The sequence below is a fragment of the Theropithecus gelada genome, chromosome X (assembly GCF_003255815.1).
Source record: "Theropithecus gelada isolate Dixy chromosome X, Tgel_1.0, whole genome shotgun sequence".
NCBI classification, from domain to species: Eukaryota; Metazoa; Chordata; class Mammalia; order Primates; family Cercopithecidae; genus Theropithecus; species Theropithecus gelada.
In genome coordinates, this window is record NC_037689.1 from 153,163,794 (window position 1) to 153,187,959 (window position 24,166).

At 48.7% G+C, this 24,166-nt stretch overlaps 1 protein-coding gene across 1 annotated transcript; it reads right to left on the reverse strand.

Moving 5' to 3' along the window:
- Positions 1-119: 119 nt before the first annotated feature.
- On the reverse strand, positions 120-21,332 carry LOC112615940 (testis-specific protein TEX28). The gene is made up of 4 exons (XM_025372855.1): positions 21,239-21,332; positions 16,931-17,658; positions 1,256-1,391; positions 120-640 (listed from the first exon to the last, which is right to left on the reverse strand). Exons 1-4 carry the CDS (start codon positions 21,248-21,250, stop codon positions 284-286), a joined length of 1,233 nt encoding a protein of 410 aa, XP_025228640.1. The 5' UTR covers positions 21,251-21,332; the 3' UTR covers positions 120-283.
- Positions 21,333-24,166: the final 2,834 nt, after the last annotated feature.

Below are 24,166 nucleotides of genomic sequence, written 5' to 3' on the forward strand. Positions count from 1 at the left end.
AGGCACTGGGTCTCGAGAGGGTGCAAGGGGGATAAAGAGGAGAGAGTGCTTCATAGACTTTAATCTTTCCCGAGCCTCATGTCTATCGACGGCGTGAAAGGATCCTGACAAAACGGAAGTGTAAGGCAGGTGGGCGTCTATATCCATTTCGCCAGGCTGGTGGTTACATAATTGGCAAGCAAGAGCTGTGGAGGGGCTGTCTGGGGAGGGCTTGCTGGATGCTCTCGACACCCAGGAGGAGGGAGGGAGCTAGCAAGCTAAGGCACGTGGCCCTCCTGGCCCCTTAAGGTCCATGTGCTGGAGGCCCAGAGTTCTTGGAGTACAGTCTACACCTGGAGGAGACCCACTCCGGCCAGTCTGTGGCAGGGATGGCGTGCCGCCTCTGCCAGGCCAGTACCCCAAGCCCAATCAGCATCAGGGTGGTGCAAGTGCACAGGCATGAGGTGATCAGTGATGAGGGGCAGGCACACAAGGTGGAGATAAAGACCAAGAGGACGGTTGCCAGTGAGAAGAGCAGACTCACGAACTTGAACAACATCTTCGGAGGACGGCTTTGGAGGTGCTCTGCTGCCTCCAGTCGGGTGACTTGCTGTAGCATCTCCAGCTTGGATATTCGGCTCTTGAAGGTCTCCATGATCTCCTGCAGGAGACGAAAATGCACACACCAGAAGTCAGCACGCAACTGTGGTCGTTTATTGAGTTCCTAGGGGTGAGCAGCAAGCACTGTGGGGTGGGTATTCGAGGAGGCAGGCAGAGAGCCTAGAGCACATCCAGGGCAGAGGGGAGGGCGCAGGCTCTCCAGCAACTGGGAAAGCTTCATCTGACCCAGCCGCACTCCCCCATCCACTGTCTCCCGAAGCTGAGGACCTGGTCAAGACACAACTACCCAGGGATGGGGGTGGGCGCTATGGAAATGGAACAGTGAGGAGAGGGAAGCCAGGTCTAAGGAGGGGTTCTGAGAGGGTGCTGCCTACACCCGCAGCCGCAGCAGAAGCAGCTCCACCCCAGATCTCCTGAGTCAGAGGCTCATGGGTGAGCACTGCAGCACCAGAGTGGCAAAAGCAGCTAAGCCAGATGGTGGGAAGCGGAGCGTGCGTGTAAAGGTCAGATGCTGCTAGCTCTGAAACAAATGTGTATGTGGCCAGTGAACACTCAGGAGGGGGCAGCTCGAGTGCCTTGCTTTGGTTTGGGGGTATCAGAATGGATTCGCTCATCTCTCCAGTCTTCTCACAAGGCTCCCCCAGGAGGTTCTCACCCATATTTCCTTGGCTCTCTCATAGGATAGATAGGCCATTCTCTCTTCGCTGCAGGCCAGATTGTGTTTGAGGTTGTAAATCTCATTCAGGTGTCCCTGCAGGCGATCATTCACCCGTTCTTCCATCAAGGCTTGTCTTGGGAGCAAAAGAGAAAGTAAGATTCCTTCAGTACTTCACCCAGAGTTCATGCCAACAGCGAGCGGTCCTGACCTAGACCAGATTCGGGTTCAGCTTCTGCCTTCCTCCTCCCTCCCCAGGCTCTAGGAAAAGACTGCCTCCCGCTCCAGGTCTGCCTGGGAACACCCCAAACACACACCAGCCACACGCACACCAACATTCATATATATTTTATATGTAGTTACTCTTTTGTAACAGCTTTACAAGAATAGCCATAGACTAGAAGTTGTAGAAATGACAGTGTGAACTATCCGTGGGTGCTCGTCAATTCCGCAAATCCCCTAGGACCAGTGTGGAGTACGAAGTTTAGCCTGCAGTTACTCTATAGAAACATGGTGACTATAAGGATTGAAAAGTCACAAAAGACCACAGATTTCAGTACGATTCCACTAATTACGAAATGTCCAGAATAGGCAAATCCATAGAGACAGAAAGCAGATTAGTGGGTGCCAGGGGCTGGGGGTGGGGGATAGGCAGCGGCTGCTAATGAGTACAGGGTTGCTTTGGGGCTGATAAAAATACTCTGGAATTAGATAGTGGTGATGGTTGAACAACTCTGTGAATATACTAAAAACCAGTGAATTGTACACTTTAAATTGGTGAATTTTATGGGATGTGGATTATATCTCAATAGAGCTGTTATTTAAACAAAAAGAAAAAAGTGAATCATGGCAATAGTTGCACAACTCAGTAAATTTACTAAAAACCATTGAAATGTAGTTAAAATGGTGCATTTTATAATATGTAAATTATATCTCAATAGAGCTGTTAAAAAAACACAAGCAGGCCAGGTACAGTGGTTCACAGTTGCAATCCCAGCGCTTTGGGAGGCCAAGGCAAGAGGATTGTTTGAGGCCAGGAGGAATTCAAGACCAGCCTGGGCAACACAGTGAGACCCTGTCCCTACAAAAAAATTTTTTAATTATCTGGGTGTGGTGGCACGTGCCTGTAGTCTCAGCTACTCTGGAGGCTGAGGCAGGAGGATCTCTTGAGCCCAGGAGTTCGAGGCTGCAGTGAGCTGCCATCACACCACCGCACTCCAGCCTGGGCAGCAGAGTGAGACCCCATCTCTAAAAGAAAACGATCACTACCTGTTGTGTATATAATTATATAAGTAGTAAAAGTATAAAACCATGCATGGAAAAGATAAGCACCCAAATGAGAATGGCGAGGCCGGTATAGCGAGGCCAGAATACCAAGGAAGGAAGATGGTGCTGGAAAGGGGTAATGAGGACTTCAACTGAATATTTTCAAGTTTTATTTCCTAAAGAAAAGTAAGATTTGAAGTGAACATGGCAAATGTTAAGATTTCAGAAAGCTGGGGCTGTTAATTATGTTGTCCTGTACATTTTCCCTGTGCTTGAAATACTTCATAATTTAAAAACTCCTTCAAAGTTCCTCTTTTGGCACCACAAAGAACAGGCCAGAAGGACAGAGGCCAGGGGGCCAGTGAGGGGGCTCTGGCACCACCGCTTACGCAGAAGAGAGAAGGCACCGGAGAGCGACGGAACCCATAGACTGGCAGGGCTGCCGCCCCAGGAGGCCCAGGAGGGTGGCGGCAGGCCTCAGGTGCAGGAGGTCTAAACGGTGGTGCTGACAGTGACAGGGAAAACGGTGACGACTTCTATTTGGTCCCGCTCCAAGGACTTGACCAACACCCACACGGAGAAATCCCCTGGGCACTGAATAAGCTGACAGCTCATTTGTTGAAAGCCAATTTGTCAAAAGCCGGTTCCTCGCAGCATTTCAAGGAATGTTTCATTTGCCTCTGCCCCAGGTCCCCGTTAAGAAGAGAGTCGGTGGACAACACGGACTAGGCTACTGCTCACAGAGAGGGGGAGTGGGTCGGCAGGATGGTCACCCCGAAAATAGATTCCTCATTACTGTCTTTCCATTTACATGAATGATCTAGCTGCGAGAACATTCAAGATTTTAAGTGTCCTCAGGAATATGAAGTCAATCTTCATCAATGTGTAGATAAAGACACATGAAGATATTTTTGAATGCATTCCTGAATAGCCTATTCAGATGTTAATAAACAATATTTTCATAAGGATATTCTCTCAGTCTCCCCTTCTCTCTGGCCCCCATCTCCTGGCCCTCTGGCAGCCATGCTCCCTTCTCTTCCTTGGTCAAGGACCCCTCTATCTCCAACTCCTACAGTCACAGAGGCAAATGGACAACTCTGGAGAATGCTCTTATGAAGACAAAACAATGACCAGTCAACCCAGACACCCTCAAGACAGACCAAAGGTGTTAAGACCACCCTCTCCAACAAAAAGTGTTGTAAACTTTATTTATTTATTTTTTCAAACTAGTGTATTTTTATTTTTATGTTTTCAGACGGATCTCCTTCTGTTTGCCCAGGCTGGAGTGCAGTGGCACAATCTTGGCTTACTGCAACCTCCGCCTCCTGGGTTCAAGTGATTTTCCTGCCTCGGCCTCCTGAGTAGCTGGGACTACAGGCATGCACCATCATGCCCGGCTAATTTTTGTATTTTTAATAGAGACAGGGTTTCACCATGTTGGCCAGGCTGATCTCCAACTCCTGACCTCTGGTGACCCGCCTGCCTCGGCCTCCCAAAGTGCTGGGATTACAGGCGTGAGCCATTGGGCCCAGCCAGAAAGAGTATATTCTTGATCATTTCTGAGAATTTGCTTTTGGCAAATTGAGCTAGAACCTAATCATGGCCCGCAACTCGGAGGAAAAGTCTGAGATGGAGAAACAGCTGTAGGAGGGGTCAATAGCCCGGGGGCAATCGACGCATGTGGCCAGGATGGATGAGCTCGCTCTGAGCAAATGTGCCAAAGCAAGGGGCCCTAGGGAGCTGCGGGAAGAGGCAACAAAACAGAAGCCAAAGTGGAAGGAAAATCACCAGGACGGCTCACACAGGAACCCAGAGGATGTAGGGATACAGTAGAAAGGTCGAACATACATGTAACTTGGGCCTTAGAAGGGGAGAAATGAGAGACTAGGGCAGAATCAACATTTGAAGATACAATGGCTGAAAATTTCCAAAACTGACAAAAGACATCAAGCCATAAACCCAAGTAGCAATGCGAACCCTAAGCAGGATGAATGCACAGAAAATCACACCAAGGGGAGAGTCAGCGGCACAAAACACGAGAAAGAAAATCACACCAAACATCATAATAGCAAAACCACTAAACAACAATGAAAAAGAAAAGATCTTAAAAGGAGCCTGAGGAAAACAAAACTGTGATCCGAGGAGCAACAAGAAGACAGGCAGCTGCCTTTTCAACAGAAACCATGGAAGTCAGAAGGGAATGATTTGTTCAAAATGCTTATTATTTCCAAAAATTAAGTGCCAACTTAGAATTCTATGTCCGGCAAAAAATATCCTTCAGGGCCGGGCGTGGTGGCTCACGCCTGGAATCCCAGCACTTTGGGAGGCCGAGGCGGGCGGATCACGAGGTCAGGAGTTCAAGACCTGGCCAACATGGTGAAACCCCGTCTCTACTAAAAATACAAAAATTAGCCGGGCGTGGTGGCACATGCCTGTAATCGCAGCTACTCGGGAGGCTGAGGCAGGGGAATCGCTTGAACCCGGGAGGCAGAAGTTGCAGTGAGCCGAGATCTCACCATTGCACTCCAATCAGGGTGACAGGGTGAGACTACATCCCACAAAAAAAAAAAAAAAAAAAAAATCCTTCAGAAATAAAAACGAATGATGGCATGTGTGAGGCAATCAGGTGACAGTGACTGCATATTTAACATTGTGGACTTGTTTTAAGACATTTTTGGTATGGTATTTAGGCTACATTAACAAAATGATCCATATTTCAGGTTCACACTGAAATATTTACAGATGAACTGATGTAATGTCTGTGCTTTGCTTCAACACAATAGGGATGAGAGGAACCAGTTCAGAGAGCAGCTCAGACCTTAGGTCAGACCTCCTCAGAGATCCAAAGATGCAGGATGCTCTGACGTGGAGGAGAAGTCAGGGAAAAAATGGAAGTTCTTGTGCCTTCAAGTTAACACGACCTGAGCCTGCAACAAAGGCCTAAGCAGATACCTTGAGGAAAGTCAGCCCGAGACTGGATCCCTGGGGCTGAGAGGTCACAGAGCAACAGTGAAGCCTCTAGTAACCACAGCCTGTTATCTCCAAGCCTTGTCTGAAAGCAAAACATACCAGAACATTCTTGGGACAGAGGAGCTAGGGTCTGGATGCCCGCAAGGACCTGGTGTCCAGAAGGGAAAAAAAAGCATGGAGACCTGGCATATTCACTTCAGGGCATTTTCAATATGGCAGGAGGCTATAAGAAAATTTCACAACTGCCCACTTGTGGATACAGCCAGAAATACAAAGCAAGAGTGAAACTTTTGCCTACTCGGCACCTGAGCAGCTTCATTTTATTCAATTTTTATTGAGGTAAATTTCATGTAACATAAAATGAATGATTTTAAGGTGAACAATTCAGTGGCATTTAGCACATGTGGTGGTGTGCAACCACCACGGCTATTAATAGTTCCAAGACATTGGCCGGCTGCAGTCACGCCTGTGATCCCAGCACTTTGAGAGGCCGAGGCGGGTGGATCATGGGGTCAAGAGATCAAGACCATCCTGGCCAACATGGTGAAACCCCGTCTCTACTGAAAATACAAAAATTAGCTGGGCATGGTGGTGCACGCCTGTAGTCCCAGCTACTCGGGAGGCTGAGGCAGGAGAATCACTTGAACCTGGGAGGCAGAGGTTGCAGTGACCCGAGATCACGCCACTGCACTGCAGCCTGGCAACAGAGCGAGACTCCGTCTCAAAAAAAAAAAAAAAAAAAAAAAAGTTCCAAGACATTTTCATCACCCCCTCGAAAAAATACCATTTAGCAGTCACTCCCCATTCCCATCACCCCAGTCCCTGGCAACCACCAATCTGCTTTCTGACTTGAGCAGCTTCTTATCTCTGAACCTCTACCAGCAACTTATGAATGAGAGATGGACAAGACCATCAGATGTGTGGAGACGGTCCTAGACAAGCTGCTAGAAAATGACAGACAACCAGAGTAAGGGGTAGTGGGGCATTGTAATGCTGTGGAGAGGAGAGGGCAGCAGGAATGACAAGCCCAGGAGGCATTGACTCAGGGAAAGAAGAGGAAGGCAGGGTCAGGTCGAGATCTTGGCCAAATCCCTGAGCTCATCAACCTAGGGTGCTCCATTGATGAATTTATCAAGAGCCATTGGCCAGGGAGTGGTGGCTCACGCCTGTAATCACAGCACTTTGGGAGGCCAAGGCGGGTGGATCATTTGAGATTAGGAGTTGGAGACCAGCCTGGCCAACATGATGAAACCCTGTCTCTACTAAAAAACCCAAAAATTAGCTGGGCATGGTGGTGCATGCTGTAATCTCAGCTACTCAAGAGGCTGAGACAGGAGAACCACTTGAATCCGGGACGCAGAGGTTGCAGTGAGCTGAGATGGAGTCACTGCACTCCCTCCAGCCTGGGCAACAGAGTAAGACACCATCTCAAAAAAAACAAAAAAAAAAAAGAAAGAAAAAGAAAAAAGAAAAAGCCATTAACAACTTTTTTCTTTCTTTCCTTTTTTTTTTTTTTTTTTTTTTTTTTTTTAGTTGAGATAAGGTCTCACTCTGTCCTCTATCACCCAGGCTGGAGTACTGTGGCACAATCATACCTCACTGCAACATAAAACTCTCAGGCTCAAGCGAACCTCCTGTCTCAGCCTCCCAAGTAGCAGGGACTACAGGCATGTGCCACCAAGTCCGGTTAATACTTTTAAATTTTTTTGCAGAGATATGGTCTCACTTTGTTACCCAAGCTGGTCTCAAACTCCTGGGCTCAAGCAATCCTCCTGCCTCGACCTCCCAAAGCACTGGGATTGCAGTCACAAGCCACTACATCTGGCCCAATTTTTCTTTACAATCTTTCAAGGACTTAGTTTGTAGATAGGAAGCAGAAAGGAATTGTAAATTCAGTTCCATCAGCATCTACTTGGGGCTTACACACAAGTATTAATTAATACTCACAACAGTTCCAACAATAGTGGGATCATTATTACCTCCATGTTACAGATATGGAAACTGAGGATTGCAAACTTGAAGCACCTTGTCCAAGGTAATTCAGGAAATACCCGGCACAGAGGAGGCTGGGTCAGGCCTAAATCCAGAATCAGCCCTCCTGACCCTGCCCTGATGTTCCCAAGACACAGCAGATAGAGTTCTGGCATACGTGGAGGAGGAAAGCAGCCCAGAGGGCGAGCTGGGTCCCTTCAGGAAGGGAGGAAAAGAAGCACCCAGATTGATCCATGAAACAGGTACTCACAGAACAGCCATCATGTGTCAACATGTCTTTGGGCAGTCACTCGGACACACTGGCCAACCTGAATGTGCTGATATTTTGACGAGAACAATACAACACAAATGAATACCTACACAAGGGAGAGCAGTTTGGCGGGTGGGTGGTGCGAGAAAGGAAAAAGTAGGGGAGTGACAAAGGTTAGTCCAGAGTATACAAAGAGCTCTGGCAACTCAACAATGAAAAAACAATCCAAGTTGAAAACAAGCCAAAGACTTGTTGGCTGATAAGCACATGAAAAGGGGTTCAGCACTATTAATCATCAGAGACAGGGTCACACCCACTAGTTTCATGGGCTAGGAGAGTGGTTCTCAACCAGGGGCAATTTGCTCCCCTCCGCTCCAAGGGACATTTGGCAGTCTCTGGAGAGACATTTCTGGTTGTTACAAATAGGTGGGGCATGGTAGGCTAAAATTGCCCCCCTGGGCTGGGCACGGTGGCTCACATCTGTAACTCCAGCACTTTGCGAGGCTGAGGTGGGCAGACTGCCTGAGCTCAGGAGTTCAAGACCAGCCTGGGCAACATGGTGAAATCCCATCTCTATTAAAAATATAAAATATTAGTTGGGTGTGGTGGCACGTGCTTGTAGTCCCAGCTACTTGGGAAGCTGAGGCAGGAGAATTGCCTGAACCCAGGAGGTGGAGGTTGCAGTGAGCCAAGATCGTGCCACTGCACTCCAGCCTGGATGACAGAGCAAGACTCTGTCTGAAAAAGAAAAACACCCACCCGCCCCCGCAAAAGATATCTATGTCGTAATCCTTGGAAACTGTGAATGTTACCTTCTATGACCAAAAAAGGGGGCTTTCCAGAAGTGGTCAGTTTAAGGGTATTGAGATGCAAAGATTATCCCAGATTATCCTGGTGGGCCCTAAATGCAATCACATGTATGAGAGAGAGGCAAAAGGACATTAGACACGCACAGAGGAGAATGTCATGTGAAGACAGAACACAGGTTTGAAGATGCTGGCCTTCAGGACTGGAATGATGTGGCCACAAAATTAAGGAATTTGGCAGCCACCAGAAACTGGAAGAGGCAAAGATCAGTTTGTCCCCTAGAGCCTTCAATGAGAGTGTGTCCTCGCCTGATTTCAGCCCAGTGAAACTGATTTCAGCCTTCTAGCCTCCAAGACAGTGAGAGAATAACTTTCTATTATTTTAAGCCGTGAAGTTGGGGGCAATTTGTCACGGCACCATCAGCAAATTAATTCACCGCACCACTGGCATCAAGTAATTGGAGACCAGGGATGCTGCTCATCGTCCTAGAATATATGGGACAGCCCCACACAACAGAGAATCATTTGGTCCAAAATGTCGACAGTGCCAAGGTTGAGAGAACATGGGCTAGGGTGATGAAATTTTGGAGTCTAATTTCACCAAGTTGTGGCTGAACTTAAGAGGCTGAAATTTAAAAGACTGATCTTGCCAAACGTTGGCAACTGGAACTCTTACACACTCCTAGCGGGACTGTAAAATGGTATAACCATGTCGGAAAACCGTTCCTCTGGTGGCTTTTGTGTGGTTTTTTTTTTTTTTTTTTTTTTTTTTTTTTTTTTGAGATGGAGTTTCACTCGTTGCCCAGGCTGGAGCGCAATGGCACGATCTCGGCTCACTGCAACCTCCACCTCCTGAGTTCAAGCGATTCTCCTGCATCAGCCTCCCGAGTAGCTGGGATTACAGGCATGTGCCACCACGCCCGGCTAATTTTGTATTTTTAGTAGAGACGGGCTTTCTCCATGTTGGTCAGGCTGGTCTCCAACTCCCGACCTCAGGTGATCCACCCACCTCGGCCTCCCAAAGTGCTGAGATTACAAGCGTGAGCCACCGCGCCTGGCCTTCCTCTTTCTTAAAAAGTTAAGCATACTGCTATGGTGTGCATGTCCCCCCCAAAACTCATGTTGAAATTTAATGGCCATGTGATGGTGTTAAGGGGTGGGACTGGTAAGAGGGGATTAATATTAATATTGTTATCGTGAAAGTTTGGCCCCCGCTCGCTTTCTCACACCCTCTTGCCCTTCTGCCTTCTGCCACAGGATGATGCAGTACAAAGGTCCTCACCAGCTGCCAGCGCCTTGACATTGAACTTCCTTTCTTTATAAACTACCCAGCCTGCGGTACTCTGTTACAGCACCAGAAAGTGGGACTAAGACACATAACACTTCCCCGTCATCGAGCAATTCCATATATGAAAGCATATGTTCACAGAAAGACTTGTACAAGAACGTTCATAGCAGCTTTATTCACTCGCCCAACTGGCAGCGGACCGGGGCATAAGCAACCTGCGGTGTCTCCATGCAATGGAATGCTGCCAAGCAATACGAAGCCATGAGCTACTCACACAGCTTGGGTGGATCTCAAAACAATTCCACGGAGCGAAAGCAGCCAGACGCAAAGCACTGCGCGCCGTGCGATTCCACTTACATGAGGTTCAAGAGGAGACCAAGCTAGAGTGACAGAAACCAGAACAGTGGCTGATTATGGGAGATGGGTGTTCACTGGAAGAGGGCGTGAGGGTACTGTCTGGGGTGGTGGCAAAGCTCTTTATTGGGATTTTAGTTGGCCAGGTGTAAACCTTTGTCAAAACTCGTTAAACTGTATGCCTAAACTTAAATGCAATTTCACTGTATAAAATTTACCTCAAAAAGGCCAGGCGCGGTGGCTCATGCCTGTCATCCCAGCACTTTGGGAGGCTGAGGCGGGTGGATCACCTGAGGTTGGGAGTTCGAGACCAGCGTGACCAACATGGAGAAACCCCATCTCTACTAAAAATACAAAATTAGCCAGGCGTGGTGGTGCATGCCTATAATCCCAGCTACTCGGGAGGCTGACGCAGGAGAATCGCTTGAACTCAGGAGGCGGAGGTTGCAGTGAGCCAAGATCGCGCCATTGCACTCCAGTCTAGGCAACAAGAGCAAAACTCCGTCAAAAAAAAAAACAAAAACAAAAACAAAAAAAACAAAAAAAAACACTTTACTTCAAAAAACCCCACCTCCAAAAGAATAAAAGAAGAGGCCATTTGAACGTGGTAGCCTGGGAAGTCCCTTTGAGGAGAGGACATCAGAGCAGAGCCTAAAGGACAAGCTGAGTGTGGGAGTTTCCTGTGGCTACCATCACAAAGTGTTACAAACTTTGAGTGGCTTTCCCAGCAGAGATGCCCTCTCTCCTGGCTGGGGGTCCAGCAGTCCGAGAGGAAGGCACAGGCGGAATTGGGCTCCTGCTGAGGACTGAGTAGGCGCCTCCACTCGGGGCCTCTGTCCCAGCTTCTGCTCTGCTGCCCATCTGCAGGCTTCCTTGGCTTCTGCCACGGCAGATCAGCCTCGGCCTCTGTCTCCACATGGCGTTCTCCCTCTGGGTGTGTCCGTGTCTCCGTCTCCCCTTTCTTTCAGGACACAGGTCACATTGCATTAGGACCTGCCCTTCTGCAGAATGACCTCATCCAAATCTAACTCATCACGTCCGCAACGACCCTGTTTCCAAATAAGCCAGTTCCTTGTCACCAAGTGGAGCCTTCAATGAGGTGATGCCAAGGCAGGTCTAGGGAACTAGAAATGGGGTAAGAAGCAATGTCCTCCAGCCAGGTGTGGTGGCTCACGCCTCTAACCCCAGCACTTTGGGAGGCCGAGGCGAGTGGATCACTTGAGGTCAGGAGTTCGAGACCAGCCTGGTCAACATGGCGAAATCCCATCTCTACTAAAAAATACAAAAAAGTAGCCAGGCGTGCTGGGGGGCGCCTGTAATCCCAGCTACTCGGGAGGCTGAGGCAGGAGAATCGCTTGAACCAGGGAGGCAGAGATTGCAGTGAGCCGAGATCACACCACTGCACTCCAGCCTGGGGGACAGAGTGAGACTCCATCTCATAAAAAGGAAAAAAAAAAAAGAAGCAATGTCCTCCTCACCGTCGGGTTTTCTCCTGGGACCATTTTACTCATCCAACAAAGAACAAAGATGTCCCAGCAACCCATCTACCCCAGGCATTCACCACTAGGGCTACAAAGGTGAAGGAGGAGGGTGGGCTGGGCAGGCTGGGACTGGCTATGGACCCCAGAGAGTAAAGATGGTTTTGCTGGCACCACACCCCCAACTCCAGGACTTGTCCATGCCCTGTCTACGGGGCCAAGCCTGAAACCTGACTGCCTTTCACCATCAAGCAGAAGTCAGCTGTACATCCTGTAAGAGAGGGAGAAGGACCCCCAGACCCTCCCAGAGCCCCCTGGCTCATTAGGAGGCTAGAGGGGGTCTCCTGCAACTCTCCATGCAAGGTGCCCACATGAGACCTGGCCAGTCGAGACTTTCACTTGAAGGCTCCACATGCCTTCCTTGGGTGCCATCTCTTCTACCAATGAACATTTTCTGAGTTTCTCAAGCCTTCTTTCCTCCTGACCCACAGAGACGCTGAGGAACCGGGGCCTTCTGGTCCCCCAGGAGACTGCCTTGTGCCGAGGAGACAGGCCACTCACTGTGCATCTTCTTGGAGATCTGAAGCTCCCCCAATTTCCACAAGAAAGAAAGAGAAGCTTGGCAAAGACGCTTCCATCCAGAAGCATCAAGTTCGCGACGCCCGTGCTTCTCCTCAGCACACAGAGGGGAGAGTTACCAGGGGCCTCAAGCAACTCCAGCAGAAGCAGTCACAGTCCTTCCAGGGCCCAGGAATGTCCTCTGCAAGGACCCACAAACCCAGACCTCATGAAGGAGGAGACCCCAGGGCCACTAGCCCAGCCCCAAGCCTCCTGAGTCTAATTGTTGCTGTGATAAGAGACCCTGCACGTTGCAGAATCAAAAAGAATATACCATGTCGCCTTTTTTTTTTTTTTTTTTACCACAATCAACTTTAAAAATGTATTAAAAAGTAAGAACTGGCCAGGCACAGTGGCTCACATCTGTAACCCCAGCACTTGGGGAGGCCATGGCCAGGTGTTCAAGACCAGCCTGGGCAACATAGCAAGATCCCATCTCTACAAATAATTTTTTAAAAGTTAGCCAGGCATGGTGGCACATGCTTTGTACTCCCAGTTACTCGGGAGGATGAGGCAGGAAGATCGTTTGAGCCCAGGAGTTCAAGGCTGCAGTGAACTATGATTGCATCACTGTGCTCCAGCCTGGGCAACAGAGACCCTGAAAAAAAAAAAACAACGAACGAAAGAACGAAAGAAAGAAAGAGAATAAGAGAGACAGAAAGAAGAAAGAAAAAGAAAAAGAAAGAAAGAAGAAAAAGAAAGAAAGGAAAGAAAGAAAGAAAGAAAGAAAGCAAGCAAGCAAGCAAACTTTTGCGTATCGAAAGACTCAGGAAAAATAAAAAAGAAAGCCAGCCCTCATAATGAGATACCACTTCACAGTGACATCTGTTGGAAAGAAAAAAAAAAAAAAGGATAACGACAAACGTTGGCAAGGATGTGAGGCAACTGGAAGCCTTCGGCATTGCTGGTGGGAAGGTGGAGCGGCGCGGCTGCTGTGGGAAGACTCCTCTAAACGTTACACCTGGAGTCACCACAGGGTCCAGAAATTCTACTCCTGATTATAGACCCCAAAGAATTGAAAACTGGTATTCAAATAAGTGGCATGTATGTGAGTGTTCAGGGCAGGGCTTCTCACAATAGCCAAAAGGTGGAAACAACTCAAACCTCCATCCACCGACGGACAGATAAACAAAATGTGGTCTACCCATGGACTGGAATATAAGTCAGCCATCAAGAGAATGAAGTACTGATACATGCTACAACATGAATGAACCTTGAAAACAGTGAAAGAAGCTAGACACAAAAGCCCACATATTGTGTGGTCCCATTTATATGAAAAGTCCAGAAGAGGCAAACCCACGGAGACAGAAAGCAGATTAGGGAACGCCTGGAGCCGAGGCTAGGAGTGACTGCATAGTGAGTCTGGAGGTCTCCTTCTGGGGTGATGAAAATGTTAGACAACTGTACAGACGTGACGGTTGGACCACACTGCAGATGTACTTAATGCACTGAATTACATGCTTCCAAATGGTTAATTTCACATTATCTGAAATTGTGTGAATTCTACACCAATTTTTTAAAGTGCTTGTCATAAATGTGTTTAATACAGTTGCTGCCTCAGCATCCAACTTTAGCAGTTGTACCCTGTCACCTTTGCCCTAGATAACACCCGTCCCTCCCTACCATGTGATTGTTTGCGATATAGCTCATGTGGTCCTCACCTCACTGACCCAAAACCCAACACATTCCGTGGCTGCTGACCACGATAAAACCTAATGCTCAACACCAGAGTCATGTAAATCAGTTTCCTCCTTTGTGCATGTTTTCTTTAAACCAGCCAACCGCAACCCCCGCAGGAAAGCCTGTGGGATCCCTTCACACCCTGCGACCTTAATACAGGCACAGCCCCGGAAGCTTCCCCGCCCTTCATTCTGGGCTTCGCTCTTGCACAACTGATGAGCTCAATCAGCTCCCTGCTGCATCCAGACTTCCCCTCTGCCTCCCATCAGCACACCTAACGTCTCTGCGATCTGAGTCATACATTTCTTTTTTCTGTTTTGTTTGTTTGTTTGTTTGTTTGTTTTTTGACACAGGGTCTCGCTCTGTCACCCAGGATGGAGTGCAGTGGTGCAATCATGACTCACTGCAGCCTCAACCTCCCAGGCTCAAGGGATCCCCGCTCCCACTCAGCCTCCTGAGTAACTGTGACTACAGGCACGCGCCATCACGCCCAGCTAATTTCTTTGAATTTTTTGTGGATACAAGATCTCGCTATGTTGCCCAGGCTGGTCTCAAACTCCTGAGCTCAAGCAATCTGCCCACCTCAACCTCCCAAAGTGCTAGGATTACAGGCGTGAGCCCCCGCGCCCAGCCCATGTCGCTGTTTCATACATTTTCATCTGCCTCCTCACTGTGGCTCCCCTGACACACACATCCGAACCTAACGATCCCACGGGTCAGGGATCTCCTAGAGACTGGGTATCTCGGCTATGGCCACGCTCAGTAGAGACGTGCCAAGACCAAATTAAAAAGAAACCAGAATGGTAAAAACCACTACAGCCCTCTTGAAAGCAAACGGATTTAACTGTGATAAACAGCACAGGACTTGCAGTGTGGCTTCTCAGTTTGTGATGCACCAGAAGGGACGCAACAGTCACAGGGGGCCTGGCTGGTTGAAACACTTCTGCGTCCAGCTCATGTAAAAGTTTTGAAGAAGATTTTACGAAAGTATATGTTTTTATAATGCCATGAATTCCTGTGTCTCCTGCATCTAACTTAGCCACACAGCCAGGGTGTGGTGGAACGCTCTCAGGTCCACTCTTACCATCCACATAGGCTGCTTGTGCCTCTGTGAGACTCTGCTTCCCCAACCACAAAGTAGGCATCTGAGGGCCAAAGAACAATGCTGCTTAACCTGGTGCCCCAGCTCAGTTACGAGCCCGTGACAACAGTGAAAAATCATCATCAGCCCTTTCTCCTCCTAGTAAATTTGGGCCCTGCAGACCTGCTTTTCTGCTCACGACGAACATTAGTAAGGATAGGCTCGCTGCTACAGCAAACAACCAGAAATCCCATGTCACAGTCCAATGGGGGGTACTGGGTCAGAAGTGCAGGCTTCTGGAATTTGCAGCAAAAGTCTGAGAGGGGGAGAGAGAGGTATTGCCCTGCTCCCTGGTAGTCACCCCTGTATCAAGAGGGGGTGAAAGACTCGGATTTGAGAGGGGTTAAGAGTTTACCCGAGCACAGCATTCTCATTGACCCATACGGTTTGGAAACATACGGGGAAGTTTGTAACTGCCACCAAACTCTGTTGTTGCTTAATAGAAAGCTGACTGGGTAAGTGTGATTTTGGCAAAAGGGTCTTTAATGCTCCCAAGATTTTAGATTTGGTTGCCATGTCCTATGAAAATAACCTCCAAGAGACACCTGTGACTCTGACTAGTCATCTCATTGATAGTGGTTGTCCTGTAATATTCTTTGATTGTCCTTTAACAGATTCTTAGGCTATGTAAACACTGGCAAAATTTCCCTGGGGAAACTAAAGAGGATGATTTCCACGTGCCTCTTCCCCTGCATCAGGCACTAAAAGGACTGCGGAGTTCTTCTTTTCATGCAAATGCTGAGAATCTTGGCTCACCTAAGGGAGTCACTGCCTCCCTAGCCAGGACTCTGGAGGGACTGGCGTTAATTAGCCACAGACTGCAGCGAGGGGGACAGAATGTGACACCCCCTGAGGGCCCATGGAAACCCAGAGAACGGTCCCAGTCGGAATGGAGAGAATCCGTTGAGAGACTGAGTTTGCCTTTTTTTTTTTTTTTTTTTTTTTTTTTTTTTTCCAATTGGTAGGCCCTAGCCTTATCTTAGAGGGAAAGAAAATCGAGCTAGGGCAGGGTGCGGTGGCTCACGCCTGTAATCCCAGCACTTTGGGAGGCCAAGGCAGGCGGATCACGAGGTCAAGAGATTGAGACCGTCCTGGTCAACATGGTGAAACCCCGCCTGTACTAAAAATACAAAAAATAACCGAGTGTGCTGGTACACGCCTATAGTCCCAGCTACTCGGGAGGCTGAGGCAGGAGAATCGCTTGAACCTGGGAGGTGGAGGTTGCAGTGAGCCGAGATCGTGCCACTGCACTCCAGCCTGGCGACAGAGCGAGACTCCGTCTCAAAAAAAGAGAAAAAGAAAAAGAAAATCGAGCTACTGCACGGCGCAGAGAAAGCACTCACCAGAAGGCAGTCATTTTTGAAATAAGTATCTGAGACCCGACCTGTGCCCAGCTCAGCTAGGAGCACGGGTGAAGAGACCAGAGCTGGCGAGGCGACTCCGGTCCTGACTCCCACCTTCCCGGCAGACTGGGACCAGAGGACGCCACCTCCCTAACTAGTGCCAGGTGTCTACCGGACTCTTGCCACCCCCATGTTGTCTCCTGCCACCACAGAGTCAGGGCCAGCTGCTGTGCCGCTGCAACCACCTGGCAGGGGCTGCCGAGCTGGAGCATTTTCGCCAGCAAGGGTCAAGGCAGGTGTGGGACTGCAGGGAGAGGCTGGTCGCCCCACGGCAGGGTCCAGTCGCTAAGAGAAGCATGGACTTGCTCTTCCAACTGGCCCCTCACTCTGGCTCTCCAGGCTCATGTCCTGGCTCCCTTTCACCCTCCCAGAGGTGGCTCCCAGGAGCGGTTCCTCCTCTGCTTCCAGTCCCCAAAGCCAAGGCCTCACCTACACTTCTCCTCCTGAAGGGACTCCAGCAACAGCTGCAAGTCAGTCAGAGACCTCTCCTTTAGGCTGTGATAGGACGCCTGGAGGCTGATGTGGAACCTCTTGGCTTCTTCCAGCTCTTCCTTTACCTTCTGCAATATCAGGTTTTGTTGCCGGGCCACATCCTCCGTCTCTAAGCGCATCCCCTGCTGTGAGCTCTGGAAGCGACTCTCCTCGGTGAAGGGTGTGCTGGCATCGGGCAGGTTGACGGGCCTGTCTTCCCCACTCGGCATGGGGGGCTCTGAAAGCAGGGCCTTCTCGCTGGGTGGCTCGCAGTTGGCTGGGTCGCTTTCTGCCATCAGCAGTAAGCCCTTGGGCCTGCAGCCTTCCTCCAGCTCCTGGAGCTGCTGGTGACACTGGCGGAGCCTGTGCTCGATCTGGGCGATGGTGGCAGAGGCGCGCTGGTTCACCTTCTCAAAGGCCTGCCGGATGTGCGGCACCTGGTGCCGGTCTGCTTTGGACACCAGCTTGAGGTAGCTCACGGTGTTGCCATCCCGACTGGCCTTCTCCACTCTCAGCTGCTCTGAGAGGTAGAGGATGCGGTGCCTGACACTATCCTGTAAGCTGTGGGCTAGGCCCCCATCTGAGAGGCTGGAAGGGCCACTGGGGCCGTCGTCGCTGGATGACAGGGACCTGCATGAAGGCACATTGGAGGGGAGGGTTGCGCTGGGGCTCCTGGTGTGTTCCGCCTACATTGGGAAACAAGAAATCACAATACGGTGCTCTGTGAGCCGCAAAGTGTGAGAGAATTGGACACGTTATGACTCCATAAAATACCTCCACATATGCATGGATACTTACACACGCAAGATTTGTGCGTTCCAGATGGGCCCGACGCAGACTGGGGAGGTGATGCTCATCTTCAGGGCTCCTCTCCCCTCCTTTTCAGCGTCTGACTCCTTGCTCTACATTTTGTGCCTCACTACGACCGACAGGTGGCCAGACTCCCTTCTACATCTGCCTGTTTTTGCACTGCACTCCTATTTTCTCTTCCAAAAATTACCAATTGTGGGTCTCACTTATAAAGAGCTGTTCTTGTAAACTATGGAATAAACACTTCCGTTAACCCTTACAGCTTGCTGTATTGCTACTCCCAGGGAGACAGGAAGGGTTAGGCAGAGAGATTTGCCTCCTAACAGGTTCATTCATTCATCCAATCATTCATTCAACACATATTTTGAGTGCCTACCATGTGGTACAGAAGCCAGATACATTCCTTGATCTCATACAGCTTACAGTCTAGGGTAGAAAATTTTATTGTAACACAAAAGAATGAGTCTCTCACATGGTGAGGGGGTTAACGTTGCCTTTGACAAAGAGCCCAGTTCAAATCCTGGCTCTACCACTCTGAGACCTTGAGCAAGTTAATAAACTGCTCTGAGGCTCAGTTTTCTTACCTCTAAAACAAAGATGGCAAGAGAAGCATAGCTGGAACCCAGCCCACCAGGGCAGACTGGGGAGCAAGGAGCCAGGAGACGGAGGTGGGGGGCAGCTCAGGTGCAGCCTCTGTTCTGTTTCTACTTTTTTTTTTTTTTCTTTTTTGAGATGGAGTCTCACTCTGTCACCCAGACTGGAGTGCAGCGGTGCAATCTCAGCTCACTACAACCTTCACCTCCCGGGTTTAAGCAATTCTCATGCCTCAGCCTCCCGAGTAGCTGGGATTACAGGTGTGCACCACCACGCCCAGCTAATTTTTGTATTATTAGTAGAGACAGGGTTTCACCATGTTGACCAGGCTAGTTTCCAACTCCTGACCTCAAGTGATCCTCCCGCCTCAGCCTCCCAAAGTGCTGGGATTACAGGTGTGAGCCACCGCGTCTGGCCTATACCTCAATTTTTAAAACGCAAAGTGGTACCACTATGCACCCAGTAGATTGGTCAAACTCAGACAGACTAACAATGATGAGTGTTGGCAAGGATATAGAGCAACAGGAACTCTCAACCATTACTGGTGGGAAGCAAATTTGTACTACCACCACCTTGGAAAAGCACTTGACAGTATCACAAAGTTGAAGACATGCATACCAAATGATCCAGCAACTGCATTCGTAGGCAATATTCCCAGGAGACAAACACACTGATGTTCCCAATATCCAACAACTAGCAACAAACCACCTGCCCAGAAAGTGTAAGTAAACCGTAATATATGCAACAATATACTACTGTACGGCAATGAGAATGAACTACAGCCTTGAAAAACATGAATACATTCCACAAGCATAATGCTCAACAAAAGAAACCAAACAGAAAATCCATACTACAAATGGTTCCATTTACACAAATTCCAAGAGCAGGCAAAACTAAACCATATTGTGTAGGGATGACTACGCAGGCAGGAAAGCATAAAGGGCAGCATGGATGCTGGCAACAGAAACCCCAGGATGGTGGTTCCCACTAGGGCGGGAGAAGGTGATTATGATTGGGGTGACAGTGGAGGCTGTGGTGCCTGGCCTGAGTAGTGGTTAAATGTGTGTTCACCTTACCGTTATTTCTTTTTTTTTTTTTTTAATTCTTTTTTTTGAGACGGAGTCTCGCTCTGTCGCCCAGGCTGGAGTGCAGTGGCCGGATCTCGGCTCACAGCAAGCTCCGCCTCCCGGGTTCACGCCATTCTCCTGCCTTAGCCTCCCGAGTAGCTGGGACTACAGGCGCCCGCCATCTCGCCCGGCTAGTTTTTTGTATTTTTTTAGTAGAGACGGGGTTTCACGTGTTAGCCAGGATGGTCTCGATCTCCTGACCTCGTGATCCACCCGTCTCGGCCTCCCAAAGTGCTGGGATTACAGGCTTGAGCCACCGCGCCCGGCCCTTATCGTTATTTCTTAAAACATACATCAATGTTTTCTGCACCTTTATATACATATGCCAGATTTCACAGTTTTAAAACTATTTAAATGTTCAATATAGGCCAGGTGTGGTGGCTCATGCCTATAATCCCAGCACTTTGGGAGGCCGAGGTGGGCAGATCACTTGAGGTCAGGAGTCCAAGACCAGTCTGGCCAACAGGGTGAAACCCCATCCATACAAAAAAAAAGCCTGGCATGGTGGCTCACACCTATAATTCCAGCACTCTGGGAGGCCGACGCAGGCGGATCACCTGAGGTCGGGAGTTCAAGACCAGCCTGACCAACATGGAGAAACCCCATCTCCATCAAAAATACAAACTTAGCTAGGTGTGGTGGCACATGCCTGTAATGCCAGCTACTCCGGAGGCTGGGGCAGGAGAATCGCTTGAACCCAGAAGGCAGAGGTTGCAGTGAGCTGAGATCACACCATTGCACTCCAACCTGGGCAACAAGAGCAAAACTCCGTCAAAAGAAAGAAAGGAAGGAAGGAAGGAAGGAAGGAGTATGCAGAATGCAGCACAGAGGCACAAAGAAATAGAAAACTTGAAAAATAGAAGACATGGAAGGTAGCGTGAGTAGGTCTAACAAAAATGCAATTGTCATACTAGAGAGAGAAGACAGAGAGAATGAAGCAGCAGCAATATATATATAATTTTTTTTTTTTATTGAAAAGGAGTCACACTCTGTTGCCTAGGCTGGAGTGTCATGGCACGATCTCGGCTCACTGCCAACCTCTGCTGCCCGGGTTCAAGCAATTCTCGTGCCTCAGCCTCACGAGTAGCTGGAACTACAGGTGCGTGCCACCACGCCTAGCTAATTCTTTTGTATTTTTAGTAGAGATGGGGTTTCACCATGTTGGCAAGGCTGTTCTCAAACTCTCAACCTCAGGTGATCCACCCACTTCGGCCTCCCAAAGTGCTGGGATTACAGGCATGAGCCACCATGACCAGGCGCAGCAGCAATATTTTAAGAGATAACTCCCTAAGAACTTTCCAGAACTGAAGAAAGACACAAATTCACAAATTCAAGAAGCCCAATAAATCCTAAGCAGGGAAGACAGAAATAGGTCCACACCTAGGCACAAGATTTTTTTTTTTTTTTTTTAAATAGAGTTTCGCTCTTGTTGCCCAGGCCAGAGTGCAGTGGTGTGATCTCGGCTCACTGCAACCTCTGCCTCCCGGATTTAAGCGATTCTCCTGCCTCAGCCTCCCAAGTAGCTGGGATTACAGGCGCCCGCCACTACGCCCAGCTAATTTTTGTATTTTTAGTAGAGAGAGTGTTTCACCATGTTGGCCAGGCTGGTCTGGAACTCCTGACCTCAAATGATCCACCCGCCTCGGCCTCCCAAAGTGCTGGGATTACAAGCATGAGCCAATGCACCCGGCCGACACAAGATGTTAAAAGCAGCCAGAGGAAAAAAGCTGATTACCTTTAAAACCATGACTTTTCGACTGCAGGCTGCCTTCTCAATAGCATCAATGCAATCCAGAAGATAGTTGACTGATACCTTCGACACGCTGAGAGAATAACTGCCAGAGAGAAAAAAATAGGTCACGTTCAAAGAATCAGAAGTCAGAATGGCTTCAGACTTCAGCAACAGCATGGGGAACTAGAAGACAATGAAGTACTGGCTGGGCACGGTGGCTCACGCCTGTAATCCCAGCACTCTGGGAAGCCCAGGCAGGCAGATCACTTGAAGTCAACAGTTGAGACCAGCCTGACCAACATGAGGAAACTCTGTCTCTGCTAAAAATACAAAACTTAGCCGGGCATGGTGGTGGGTGCCTGTAATCCCAGCTACTCGGGAGGCTTAGGCAAGAGAATCACTTGAACCCAAGAGGCAGAGGTTGCAGTGAGCCGAGATGACGCCCCTGCACTCTAGCCTGGGCGACAGAGCAAGACTCCATCTTAAAAAAAAAAAAAAAAAAGACAATGAAGTGCTGCCTTCGAAATTCTGAGGGAAAAATTATTTCCCAGCCTAAAATTCTACACCCCAACTGTCTACTGTGGGGTTAGACTAAAGACATTTTTAGACATGAAAGAGTTCAGTACACCATTGACAAATCTAAGAATTCATTAACTGTTTAAAAAGCAAGTCTTGCCAGGGCAGTGGTGTGCACCTGTGGTCCCAGCTACTCAGGATGCTGAGGCAGGAGGATCACTTGTGCCCAGCAAGTAGAGGCTAGAGTGACCTGTGACTGTGCTACTGCCCTTCAACCTGAGCAACAGAGTGAGTGAGAACTTGTCTCAAAAAAAAAAAAAAAAAAAAGGGAGCGGTGTGTGGTGGCTCACGCCTGTAATCCCAGCACTTTGGGCAGCCAAGGCGGATGAATCACTTGAGGTCAGGAGTTTGAGACCAGTACGGTCAACATTGTGAAACACTGTCCCTACTAAAAATACAAAAATTAGCTGGGCTTGGAGGCACACCCCTGTAATCCCAGCTAGTGGGAAGGCTGAGGCAGGAGAATTGCTTGAGCCCGGGAGACGGAGGTTGCAGTGAGCCGAGATTGCACCACTGCCCTCCAGCCCGGCTGACAGAGTGAGATTGTCTCCAAAAAAAAAAAAAAAAAAAAAGTAATCACTAGAAAAGAAGCTACATATGTACATAACATCCAAATAACCAAGGGGAGAAAAAAATGGGACTTGATTAATAATAATTTAAAAAAAATGAAAGAAAGGGGAAACAAAACAAAACAAACAAAAACAAGGGCTGGGTATGCTGGCTCATGCCTGTAATCCCAGCACTTTGGAAGCCAAGGTGGGTGGATCTCTTGAGCCCAGGAGGTCGAGACCAGCCTGGGCAACATGGCGAAACCCCTGTCTCTATTAAAAAATAATTAATGCAAAAATTATCCTGGAGTGGTGGTGCACACCTGTAGTCCCAGCTACCCAGAAGGCTGAGACGGCAGGATCACTTGATCCCGGGGATGTCGAGGCTGCCGTGATCGCACCACTGCCCTCCAGCCAGGGTGGCAGACTGAGATCCCATCTCAAAAAATAAATAAATAGGCTGGACGCGGTGGCTCACGCCTGTAATCCCAGCACTTTGGGGGGCTGAGGGGGGCGGATCACGAGGTCAGGAGATCAAGACCATCCTGGCTAACACGGTGAAATCCCGTCTCTACTAAAAATACAAAAATTAACTGGGCGTGGTGGCGGGCACCTGTAGTCCCAGCTACTCAAGAGGCTGAGGCAGAAGAATGGCATGAACCCGGGAGGCGGAGCTTGCAGTGAACCGAGATCACACCACTGCACNTTGGGCAGTGTCTATGCATAGGATGTCCCGGGAAAGAACAAGAAATGGTGCATATAGGGGATGGTCTTTGACAAGGGGGACCAGGACAAAAGCCTTACACTTCATTCTCTCCTTTCCCTCTGAGCTTTTCCACATCAGCCAAACAGGGTAGGGACAGTAAAAGCCCCTCAGGCAGGGCCTGGCCACCTGTTCTGGTCTCTGAATACAGCCTGGCCTGACAACTTGGCTGCAACTTCATGACCAACCCAGAGCCAGAACCACAAAACTAGGCGACTGTCACTTCCAGGCGCACCGAAGTGACAAGATCACAAACACATGTTCTTTTACCATGCTCACTATTAGGGAGCAATTTTTATGCAACAATAGGCAATAAATACAATTTGATTTTTGAAATACATTTTCTTGTGGTTATTTCAAGTACACAACATATTGATATAGGATATATGTAGAATAAAATAGTTACTTTGATTTTCATAAAATCCATTTAATCAAAGTTTATGAAGCCTAAACTATACATAATCATGGCTATGTTTACCAATTGATTAAAGAAATTTAAATATTGGATGCAACTAATGTCTGAATATTTATTAAATTAATTATCTCCTTAAGTAGATTAATAAAGATTTCAGCTACAAAAGTATTGATGTCCATGGAAATCACAAATGCTGGATGTCAATGAGGACGAAGGAATGGACTCAGTTTAACTCTTCCCTGTGGAGCCATTTTGGAAGCTCCCATCCTATAGGGAGACCATCCACTTTTGGGGAGATTCCAGGACAGGGCCTCAGCGATGCGTGACAGGGGAATTTTGAGGGAGCACTGAGCCTGTCCCTCAAAATCTCCCCAGTTCACTGACCTGAGGTGTTGAGGAAAAGAGGAGGAGCAAAAATAAGAAAAACATGGCCAGGTGCAGTGGCTCACGTGTATATTCCCAGCACTTTTGGAGGCCGAGGTGGGTGGATCACTTGAGATCAGGAGGTCAAGACCACCCTGGCCAACATGGTGAAAACCTGTCTCTGCTACATACACAAAAGTTAGCCAGGCGAGGTGGTGGGCACCTGTAATCCCAGCTACTCAGGAGGCTGAGGCAGGGAGAATTGC